Below are 12943 nucleotides of genomic sequence, written 5' to 3'. Positions count from 1 at the left end.
ACACACACACACACACACACACACACACATATATATATATATATATATATATATATATATATATATATATATATCCCTCTGAAATTCCATCTCCCAACTAACCAGCAAAGAGCCAGACTGGAAGCTTGGCTCAAGAGAACCAGCCAAATGCTGAAAGTGGCACCATGGCTCAAGTGGTAGAACACTAGCCTTGAGCAGAAGTGCTCAGGGATAGTGCCCAGGCCTTGAGTTCAAACCCCATGAATGCCAACTGGGCTATCCAAGCAATGAGCACCTTGACCTTTAGGACAAGGTCAATCCTGACAATGAGGAACCATGGACATGAGTAACAGGAGATAAAGTCTCATCTTAAATGGAGTCAATTTAAACTTGCCCTTTCAAAATTAATCAGAGCGGAGAGATCAAGAGAAATAGTTGTTTACCCACCTAATGTCCATGCCTGTCCATTTTCCATCTGAACAGAAACTTGCACTCTTGCCTTTGTTACTTGCTATATATATACTCCCAACCAGTCCACTCTCCCTAAACACTTCCTTTTTGCCCCCAGTCCAGTTATTCCTCCTTCCTTGTAATGGGCCACAATTGGGTTTATGTTCCAAATGAAACTTTCCTGGCTTGTGGCCAGGGTGTGTTCTACCATGTCATTCATGTTAACTGGTCCTGTGAACTTGTCAGCCTTTAGCCTGACCCTTTTCAAGTCTCTTTTAACAGGATAACATCCCTCACTCAGGACGCCACCTGGGAACCTGCAGTTCAAGGCCATCCTCTTACTACACTGTTCTGCCCAGTGCAGATCTGGACCCTGAAGACCCCAGATCCAATGACTCCTTGATTTGCCCAAACTGCAGGAGGTAGCCAGAGGAGACCATGACACCCATTGGCCCTGATAACCATTCTCGTGGAAATGATGAGGACTTTTACCAACCAAACTGGAGAGTACCAGGCCAAATGACGAATCAGGGACCCCTGACTACTTCTCCCCTTTTCAGCAGGAAGTAGTTCCAGAAGAAACAACCTCTGCCCATACTCCCAGCCTGGTACCCCTCCTCTGTTATTAATAAACAACAAATGGGGGAATGTTAGCATTTCCCTAGCCTTAGGTCCTCACCTCCTCCCAGTAGACCCCAGACCCACCCATACCTAATGAGCCACTCCTACTCACTACCTAACTACTGCCTCTTTATCCCCAGAGAGAAACTGCCACCTGGATAAGGTGCAGACACCATGTAGCTCCCTCTTGCATAGGAAATATGGTCCCGCTAATAAACCTCCTTATGAACCTTCTCCTGTCTGTGATTATCTCTGCATGGTCCTCTTGGATGGCCGATACCTAAGCTTTCAAATATAAACAGAGAAACTTAAAGCTTTAATCTCATAAGGGAAACAAACAAAAAAGAAGGGGGAAGAATAAAGAAAAAGAAAATAAAGAACATAAGGCAGGGAAAGAGGAAAGAGAGGAATAAATTTTTTTTCCCCTTAGGCTAGCACTCTGCCACTTGAGCCACAGTGCCACTTCTGGCCCTTTACTATAATATGTGGTGCTGCGGAATCGAACCCAAGGCTGCATGTATATACAAGGCAAGCACTCTTCCCACTAGGTCATATTCCCAGCCACTGGAGGAATAATTTTTAAAAAGAAAAAAATAATGGAAGAAAAGGGAAGCTCTCATGAAGCAAGGACTCTGGAAAATTTAAGTGTTTCAGACTCTTTCCCATTCAAAGAAAAGAGATATTTACTAAACTCTGGTTGGAGGAAAAATAATAATTAACAATATGAGACATGTATTTGAATGATGTAAAACAGAGAAATTGGCATTTCAAGATAGTCTATTGAAGTGATGCCTCCCAAAGCCATTCGAAAATATGTTCAGACTACATTTTCATGTGAATCTTCAAGTGTACAGACTGAAGCTCTCAGAAATATTAAGTGCTACATCCTGTCAGATATCACTTCCCCTCTATCCTAATGTGCTGTAGATACCGTGGCCATAATGTATCATGAGAAGAAAAACTTTTAAAAAGTTTTGATGAATTCTGCATGGAAATTTTGCTAGGCTGTTTAATTATATACCCAATGTAACTGTCTATCATTATTTACAAACTATAATCTACATGTAATTAATCATAACAAGCGAACAAATTGACTTCCAGATATGCATTATATTTTAGCAAGTCCTAGCATTATTTATTATTCCTAAAGTATTTAGCTGAAGAGATTATTGCTGTAAATTTTAAAAGTGTATATCCGGCTTATCAGCTGAGAACTTGTGTTAATCAAAGTGAAGATTTTCCCCCCTATCAATTGAGACTCAAACTTTTTCAGTGACCCAAGAATTTAGACATATGCAAAAGTTTTGTCACAGAAAATCTAATGGGAAGACTTGAAAATATTAATATCTACCAATATTAACCCTGAGTTCAGTTTTAAACAAGCAAATATGACAATTATCTAAAACTGAGATGGTGTCTAGAAGCATTTCATATTAGCAGTCTTGATTTCTACATGAGTAAATTATTCAGGAGTTGTGAATCATCATATCAGCATTTAAAATGATTTTAAGTTTGTGATGTAAGCCCAGATATGGGCAAATGTCCTCACAGCTAACATGTGTAATGTCATGTAAGCACTCCCTAAAGGACAAATGATTATCTTATTTTGTTAAAACAAACACTATGTGCATAATCAAATAAGTAGGAAGAATGAGACTGAAAACATGTAAGAAACACATTCTTTTCTTTTCTTCTGTTGATTTTGATAGCCAAGCTTAAACATCTCTTTAATATTTACTTACTAGTCTCATTTGAGTAATTATTGTTCAGCTGTTCACTCATCATTAAATCCATATATCCCACTTATTTTCTATATAGAGTATAGATTTCTTTGTGTTTATTTAAAATTTACATTTCTATTTTAAATATATAGTAAAGCTAAAATCCAAATGCAATCATTATAGTTTCTTAATTCTAAATGTCTCCAAATACCCACAGACCTATTTCTGCTAGTATATTTGTTATTATTCTTCAGCTCAGCTTCATGTATTGATTTTTTTCACTTTGTCTACAGCATATGAGCAATCTTTCCCTCACACTGTACATGCACAAAGAGAGTAGAGATTATATGGTAAATGAAATCTCTAAGCTGTCCTCAAACCCTTAAAATACTCAATAACTTTAGTCTATTTGCTCATGCCCTTTCAAAGGAACAGAGGTTCAAACAGATAGTTGATTAACTTGAATTACCTTTACTGTCTCCTGTAGGCATTAATAACCAGGACAATGTCAAAATTGCCAAGGAAAGATGAATGAAACAAATAAAAAAAATTTACAACTGCAAAACCAAGTATCATATAGCTGATTACGAACTATTTTTAGAACACATGGTATTTGAAAGTCATGTAAGATAATGCTCCCAATGTTATACAAACAAAAATTCCCGTGGGCTAGGGATATAGCCTAGTGGCAAGAGTGCTTGCCTCCTATACATGAGGTCCTGGGTTCAATTCCCCAGCACCACATATACAGAAAATGGCCAGAGGGGGTGCTGTGGTTCAAGTGGCAGAGTGCTAGCCTTGAGCAAAAAGAAGCCAGGGACAGTGCTCAGGCCCTGAGTCCAAGCCCCAGGACTGGCAAAAAAAAAAAAAAAAATTCCCTATAATCAGATTAAACACTAGGAAAAAAAAAACTGGCAGAAGATACCATTTTAGAGCTCCTAGCTGTTAAAACTGAGAGTAAGAGCTCTGTTATTTGCTATTTCTGACATTTGCGACTAGACATTAAATGAGATCGTCTTTAAAAATGGGGAAAAATAAGTTGTTCAACATCATAGGCTACTCAGCAAATTGAAAGGTGTTGATAATGGTACATAATGTATAAATTACATCTGACTAGGTGAAAACTCACTGGAGAAGTGAGGTAAAATTACCGTTATTCCTAAATTGATAAACTCACATATTAATTTAAAAGATTTATGTCAGTGTAATTAATTCTTGTGTGTTTCTAAAAACAAAGCTTAAGTAAAATGATATAATAAAGAAAATGGTTCTTTGAAGTTTACAAATCAGTTCTTCACTCTATCCTCATTATCTCTACACAAAAGTCACTATTTTAGTCAGCTCTTTCTAATCTATCAATCTAAAAGTTCAAACCTCTGTAGTTTTTTTTCTTATCACTAAAGAATCACACTATAGGTTTTACTTATTTGACTTCCTTATTGTCTACTATCTATGCTACTGGGTAATATTGATGAATTCAGTATCCTTTCCATCGTAAATATCAGTGGTTATCCCATATAAAGACAACAGAATATATATATATATATATATATAATTTTTTGAATGAATAAATAAATGGCAGTCATTTTTAGGGGTGTAATTTCTATATTAGCAATTTTTTTGCAAATATAAGTTTAATTCAAATAATTATTGTACCTCATATTTGTGTGTTCCTTCTCTTCTACAAGGCATACCACAACAACCCTTTTAAATAAATAATTATGTCCTGTTGTTCAGAAGAGGAACAGTTTCTTCTCTACCAAGTATGTCAGCTCTTCCAAGAAACATTTTCTTTAACTACCAAAATCCTCTTTAATGACACAGCAGGTTGTTGACTATCTTAACTATATCTTCTCTCAAAAACTTAAAATCACCAGTATAAATGATGACCAAACCTAAGTAGCTACTGGTACTCATGTGTTTCTGAATTTGCTTGCTTTTTTTTTTTTTTTATTTCCATTGTGGGGCTTGAACTCTGGGCCTGGGCACTGTTCCTGAACTCGTCAGCTCTACCACTTGAGTAACACTGCCACTTCCACTTTTCTGGTGATTAATTAGAGATAGAATTCTCAAGAACTTATCTTTTTTTTTTTAACAAGAGCTTTCTCCAAAATATAGCGTCTTAAAGTATTCAATATTATTAAGTCACTAGTGGCTTAGCCCTGTAATCCTAGCTGCTCAGTGGGGTGGGATCTGAGAATTATGATTCTAATCCAGCTATGGCAGGAAAATCCAAAAGACACCTATCTCTAACCTATGGCCCAAGAGGACCAGCCATGAGCAGGACAACAAAACAAAACAAACAAATTTAAAAAAATAACAGAAGAAAGGAGGAGAAGGAGGAAAACATCAGGAGGAGGAGAGAAAGAGGAGGAGGAAATAAAGAAAGAAGGAAGGAAGGAAGGAGAAAGGGGAAAGAAAAAAGAGAGAGTAAAAGAAAGAATTTTAAAAATATCAGAATTATTTGTTTTTATTTTGTGTATATTTATTAGAATAAAACAAGGAAACTTAAATTATAATTTATAGTTCTAAAGGATTAACAATATGGAGGAAGACAAAGCTTTATTGAAATGGTTTCTTTTCATCTTTTTTGTTTTAATTAGTTGTACAAAGTAAATAGTTATATAAAGCATTGTGTTTCATCAAATTAGTTTGTAAATACAGTGCATCTTGATCAATGTTACCACTTTCAACCTCCCCACTCTTATCTCAAGCTAAGAAACATTCACGCTGGAAAGAAGTGTGTTTTTTCAGTTACCCATGACTTATGGGGTCTCTTTGGGGAGCACCACACATTTGCCTATGCCTTTTTTTGCTAAATATTTCTTTGTTTCTAGAGGTGTAAACCCACGGTCATTGTAGCAAAGTTGTTTTTAAATAATTGTAACTGCAATAATCAGTAATCCATTGGATAGTCCTGAAGTGGCTATGTATTACTATTTATATGACTATCATGTTCATCCTCTGTAGGAAGCACTCATCACCACTTTATATATTTATATAATTATGTGGTTAGTTAATTATTATTTGAGAGTCAGTATTTTTTATCCTAAGGTAGTTGTAGAAAAGGGTTTCAACTCACGATACCATTTGTGAGTATAATGATTCTTGCCCACTGTCATCCCTTTATATTAGTCTTCCTCATGTTTCCAAATGCCACACATCCCCTGAAATTCCCTAGTTCTTTTTCACATGTATATTAAATATTTTGATTACAGTTGCTTATCCTTCCTCTCTCTGTCTCCCTCCCTCTACTCAACCTCAGCCCTCACCCCCCCCCACACCAGGGATGTCTGAACCAGGTTGAAGCTCATAACTTCTAGCAAAGCTTCTAGAGATTCCTATCCTCTTTTTCTTGGTCTGGCCTTTATGTATTTAGATGACAATAATCATGGTGATGATATAAGCTTATAATTTATTTCCAGGATCAGTAGCATTCATATTAAGACAACCAACACTTGGAAAAGATGTTCTTTTTTTAACCACTCCATCTTTTTTTTTCTAATATATTGACCATTTTTTATAAATATATAACATTTTTACTCACTAAAAAGTCTATGAAATTCTGTGAAGTTTTATGACTGACATTTTATATGTCTCCTTTAATTTATTCTACTCTTTTATACTGTGTGCTGGTTTGTTTTGATTTTGTGTATTAAATTGGAAGTCAGTTTTGAAAACACATCTTGAGTAAGTATTCAGCCCAAAATGTCCCTGATGAGGAAAGCCTGAGTAATATAAAATACTTTAAAAATTAATCTCCAAAGATATGTAGAGCAATTGTAAATAAATTCCTATAGTGCAATAAAGTATCTATCAGGTAAAATTTGTGCATGTGTGCATGTGTGTATCTGTATGTGTGTGTGTGCACGTGCATGCATGTGTGCCTGAGCAAGTACATGTGCTGTGTATGTGTGTACATATGTATTTCTGGACACATGATGAAAATAACATAAACGTAATTGTATACAAACAATCTAAGAATTCCCCAAAGTTTAGAAACAACATCAGATAATATTTACTTAAAGTGATTCATTGTTTACAAGTTTAGGTTTCTCATCTGGAAAAACAATTTTTCAAATCACATTTCTTGGAAAGAACTTAGGGAACAAAAAAAAGTACTAATGAAAAGATAAAAATAAAAATAAATTAAGAAAAAGAATTTAACTCAGCCTCAAAGAGAAAAAATGAACAGGACAGCAACTGTGGAAAAAACGCTTGCCCAAAAGCCAATGACAGAGTATCACCTGATGCCACTACCTGGAACTTTCCACTTGAGCAAAATTAGAGAGTGCTGTATAGATAATGTGGCTGGCATTGATTTTAAGTTTGATATGATTACAGAGCTTTTTTAAAAAAATTATCAGGTGTCAGTAGTTTTACAAGGGCAGGGTCACTAAACAAAATGCATTTTGATCTGTGTCACCCCTTTCAAAATTTTCATTCCTCCATTACACAGAACCAGTTTTTTTTAAAATACACATTCACATGTATTTCCAATTGATTTGTATAATAATATTATACATACAGATATATTTTGTATCAGCATTGCCCAATTATAACAATTGATATGGATATAGTTTTTATTTTAATAATTGGATGAAGCAATCACCTCCTTTCTGAAATAATTTATACATATGTACCTTTGTAACTTTCATGTAGATATTTTTCATAGTCATAGACCACAGATGATAAAACTAATGCCTGTCTAGGAGACAAATCTTTTGTTTTGTTTTGTTTTTTTTGGCCAGTCCTGGGCCTTGGACTCAGGGCCTGAGCACTGTCCCTGGCTTCCTTTTGCTCAAGGCTAGCACTCAGCCACTTGAGCCACAGCGCCACTTCTGGCCATTTTCTGTATATGTAGTGCTGGGGAATTGAACCCAGGGCCTCATGTATATGAGGCAAGCTCTCTTGCCACTAGGCCATATTCCCAGCCCTAGGAGACAAATCTTTAAGTCTCCTTCCACTGATATTTACATTAAATATAGGTCTCGCAACCATGTCTTACACATAGTTTCTATAGACAGAAACAAAAACAAGGCAAAGAAAAATGAATCAAGGTGACATTCATGCTGTGGAATTGTGAAAGCACTGAACGATTATAGAATGTACAGTATTAAAAATAATGTGTTAGCTCTTGAATAAACTTTAAAACTATATTCAAGACTGGCACAAAAACAATAGCAGTATATATATTCATGTTTATTTCATTATTAGTGCACGTTTTAGAAAGTTGGCCTATTTTACAATATAACTTTTTTTTGGTTTCCTGTTACAAAACATAAACACTAAGATTCTTTATGTAATATTTAATTGTCACAGGTTGACCACTCACAAGCTGTAGTTTAGAGCCTGTATTCACAAAACAAAATAGAGCCAGTCTTCACCAAAGAATATTTATGCTATTCACTCTTAAAATTACCTTCTTTAAAAAATCAAAACTTAATCTCTAATTTTATTATGGTAGAAATTGATTAGTTATTTTATAGAATATTACATTTCCTTCTTTGGCTCCTTTCTTATCTTCACTTGCCCAGCACCTGTTTTTAGTCCGAGGAGTAAACAATGGGAATAGAAGTAAGACTTAGATCAGCATACTCTCTTCTCATTCCTAACTATGGGGAAGGATTATTGGGTACAATAGTAATTTCATTTGTTGCTCTAATGGACCCTATTAGCTAATCTTGAATTATCTGGATGGATCGTGTTATTTTTTACAAACAGAGATTAGCCAGACTGCACTGCACTGACAAATTCACAAGGTGTTTACACTTCAGAAGACAGCAGTGGAGCTCAGAAAAGAACCATAAAATAATATAAGTCACAGGAAGCCAAGAATCAATAATGCTAAACTACTGTTGCTAACAGTGCTAAGTGTTTCATCTGGTGAACTCACAAGTATGTCTTTTAAATTAAAAAAAAAAAAACTAAAGAAAAGAAAATCTTATAGAGATGTGCAATTTGAATGTGCATTTGGTGTTATTGGAGCAGTAACTTTCTAAGCTTTCAACCAATCATCATTAATCAACCCCCAATCAATAAGAAGCACGATAGCCATAGACTCATTATACTTACCCATGATAGTTAAAGCTGTAGCTTTTGTTAATTCTTCTTTCATTGACTCTATTACTTCTAAATTACCACCATCCAGGTTGCATCTATTTATGGTTCCATTGCCTGAACTGATCCAATAAAGCTTGTTTTCCACATAGTCTATTGATAGACCTGTAATTAAATTATACAGTTTGAACATAATAGCAGTCAGTTAAACTGTTCACCTAGCACCACTAGAAAAAAATAAGTTGAAAGTTCAACTTATTCTTTAGAAAATAAAAACTGGCAAATAGGGAAATGGCTAATGAACTGGCTGAGCAACATTACACTGTTAGAGACACTTAATTGTTATCATGACTGACTTTCAAAGCATTCTATGTCATCAAGATAAATGGTAGTTCATAATACAGATAAGGAAAATGGAACCCAGACTAGGAAAGGAAATTGTGTTCTTATTATTAATTTACTTACTAACCTACCCAGCAATATCAGAGTTCACATGGTAGCAATTACTCAGGGGATCCACGTTGGTATCCATGACCTCATTGGGCCAAGTACTTGGGCACAGAGAGCATAAGCTGTTTGCCAGAGAATCTTTCCCAGAGAAACAAGTGAGAAAAATACATATTACCCTTTTCTTTAATAAATTCTTGGAATAAGTGGCCCATTTTAGCTTTTACTTGATTATCTGTGGAAGGCATGCAATTCTATAAACATCCTCCAATAAAAGAATATCATGGCATAAAATACAACATGTGATTTAAGGACATACTATAGAACCCTAAAATTTTAGCCAACAAACATATTGAAGAAAATTTTATTTATATCAAGTTTGCCTATGTCTGTATCTATTCTGAGTACTGAGGCATAGTTCCAACACAGCCCCAGTATTGAAAAATAAATAGTTAGATAAGTAGGTAGATAGATAGATAGATAGATAGATAGATAGATAGATAGATAGATAGATAGACAGATAGATAGTAAGTAAAGAAGGCAAGAAACATCTGTAATTCCAGTGCACCAAGAATGTGAAACACCCCTATATAATTCTCAAGAACAGGGAGTCACAGAACAGAGAGTAGCATTGATTTAGCAGACCAGTTTCATTAAAGTAGAATCCAACAATTCTGTATAATACAACAGCTATTTACTGACTTATGGTATGCTTTACTCACAGAAGTCTGGAAGGTTCACTAGAGAAATTGCAATACATAAAATTAAACAATGCAGGAATTCAGTTTTCTGACTATTAGATAACCACGGTAGGTGGTTGACTTTAATTACTAAGTAAACCAAAAAAACCAAAACAACAACAAAAAACACCACTAACCAACCAGCCAACAAACACAAAACAGTGAAGTAGAACTAATACAGCTATATTCTATTTTGTGTAGCATATTCCAGATGAAAATGTTCACTGCTTGATTTGTTTGATGAGAGGTCTCTAAGCCTTTATAGTTTATTAAGTTATAGTTTAGAAAAATATATCTTTAAAAATAAGTAGCCCATTTAAACTTCTGCTTCATTTTATATTTACATACATAATACAAGATCATCACTACAAATGAATGTCATAAAATATAACTCAGAAATGTCTGTTTCTGAATTTTAGAAAATTACATAACTAAATATATTGATGGAAAATTACTTATAAAAATGTAGCTCATTTATATTCATGGCTATTTTAAACGGTAGCACCCAACCAAGACAAGCTACCAGAAATCTACATTTGTAGGTTGCTGTGTATTGTCTCCTCTCAATTCACTTTCTGCCTTAAGCTTTGGCATGGTGCTTTTGGCTTGAGTAAGAGATGGTAGGACTACGCAGAGGAAACCCTCTGTTCTACTTAGGATATAGTATCCCAGCTTTGTTTAGCCTTTCTTAAAGAATGCATTTAAATTTCCTGAATCTCTTTTTACGAAAAGAGTGTGAATTTTAATACTAAATGTTCCTCATTCAATTATTCCAAAACATCTGAACTTTCTCTTTTACCAAATATGCTCCAGATTTAGATATGAGGCCTTTGTTTATTGTATGGCCGGTAAAGATCTTCTCCCAGTCTGTGGGCATACAAGAAAGACTCTAATAAGTCTTTTTCATTGCTTTGGGTGTGCAGAAGGAAAAAAGTAGCATAAAAGCAAAATGGATGGATTACTTAATTAAATCTATTGGAAAATTTAGAAGTGCATTTGAGGAGTAAGTTCAAGCATTCTTACAAAAAAAATTGATGAAACACTGAAATCTTAGATTCTTAGATTCTTATATATCACACGACACCAAAATCAATTCCAAATGGATCAAAGACCTTGAAATTAAAACAGATACCCTGAAAACACGACAAGAAGGAGTAGGAGAAACACTTGGGCTCCTTGGAAAAGGACAAAACTTCCTTAATAAGGGCCCAGAACTGCAACAAATCAAAGAAAAGTTAGACAAATGGTACTGCATCAAACTGCAGAGCTTCTGTAGGGCAAAGGACATAGCTTGCAAGGTAAAGAGAAAGCCCACAGACTGGGAGAAGATCTTTACCGGCCATACAATGAACAAAGGCCTCAGTATCTAAAACATATGCAGAATTAAAAAAAATTAAATTCCTCCAAAACAAAACCACAAAGAACTAACATACGCCTCAACAAGTGGACAAAAGACCTAGAAAGAGACTTCTCTGAAGAGAAAATGAGAATTGCCTGGACACATGAAGATGTGCTCTACATCACTTGCCATGAAAGAAATGCAAATCAAAACAACATTAAGATTCCACCTCACCCCAGTAAAAATGTCCATTATCAGGAAAACTAACAATAACAAATGCTGGAGGGGACATGGCCAAAAGGGAACCCTACTACATTGTTGGTGGGAATGTACATTGTTCAGCCACTCTGGAAAGCAGTTTGGAGATTCCTCAGAAGGCTAAACCTAGAGCTCCCCTATGACCCTTTTTTGGCCATCTACCCAAAAGATTACAAGCAAGACACACTAAAGCCACCAGCACAACAATGTTCACCACAGCACAATTTGTCATTGCTAAAATACAGAACCAACCCAGGTGCCCCTCAGTAGACAAATGGATGAGGAAAATGTGGTACATATACACAATGGAATTTTATGCCTCTATCAGAAAGAATGACATTGCCCCATTCATAAGGAAAGGGAAGGACTTGGAAAAATATATACTAAGTGACATGAACCAGACCTAAAGAAGCATGGACTCAATGGTTTCCCTCATAGGGAATTAGCACAGGTTTAGGTTAGTCACAGCAGAGGATCACAAGAGCCCAATAGCTATGCCCTTATGAACATATAAGATGATGTTAAGTGAAATGAACTCCATGTTATGGAAACAAGTGTTATATAACTGTTGTAATTATTTTCAACATGCCATGTGAAACTATAGCTTTTTTAGTGGATAATACCCTTGTGCCCCTGCTTGTGGTTGCCCCCGTTCCATCACTGTATTTCATCTGAGTACCCTGGATACTGTATATACAGCTATTAGACTAGGGAAGGGAAAGGGAATATCAAAATCAAGAGACAAAGGATAAAAAGACAAACTACAAAAGCAATACTTACAAAACCATTTGGTGTAAACCAACTGAACAACTCGTGGGGGTAGGGGGTAAGGGGGAGGGAAAGGGAGGAAATGAGGGAGGAGACAAAAAAATTTTACAAGAAATGTACCCACTGCCTAACATTTGAAATTGTAACCCCTCTGTACATAACTTTGACAATAAATAAGTAATTATTTAAAAAAGAATGAACGAAGTCTTAATACTTTGATAAGCAGGTTTTGATAAGTCTATTTGGTTTTGTTAAAATGTTATATCAGTTTTAAGATTGAATAATATCAGATTATCATCTTTAATATTCAAAAAATTGTCTTCTGTTACTTTATAAGTGTATGTAATAAATTCACCTAGTCTCTCCATATATTTTTCTTCTACTTAAATATCCTAATTCAATCCTTAAATATTATTGAGTAAACTTATTTCCTTGTTCATAAAATTAAATTTTAATCCTGTATGAATCCTATTAATTTAAGAAGTTGGTAAAATATGATAAATATGACTATGTACATAATTATTACATATATTTATAGTTTACTAATATAAATATTTTTA

At 34.9% G+C, this 12943-nt stretch overlaps 1 protein-coding gene across 1 annotated transcript in view; it reads right to left on the bottom strand.

Moving 5' to 3' along the window:
- The window catches only part of Lrp1b (LDL receptor related protein 1B), a 1711024-nt gene that overhangs the window by 485874 nt on the left and 1212207 nt on the right, over positions 1–12943 (bottom strand). Inside the window, exon 32 of the mRNA XM_048345540.1 lies at positions 8847–8996. Coding sequence (XP_048201497.1) covers positions 8847–8996 — 150 coding nt within the window. The remainder of the gene's footprint in view (positions 1–8846; positions 8997–12943) is intronic.

This window comes from Perognathus longimembris, chromosome 4 (assembly GCF_023159225.1).
Source record: "Perognathus longimembris pacificus isolate PPM17 chromosome 4, ASM2315922v1, whole genome shotgun sequence".
In the NCBI taxonomy this organism is placed as follows: domain Eukaryota; kingdom Metazoa; phylum Chordata; class Mammalia; order Rodentia; family Heteromyidae; genus Perognathus; species Perognathus longimembris.
Note: the sequence above shows the minus strand (reverse complement) of the source record. Positions and strands in the feature narration are given on the sequence as shown.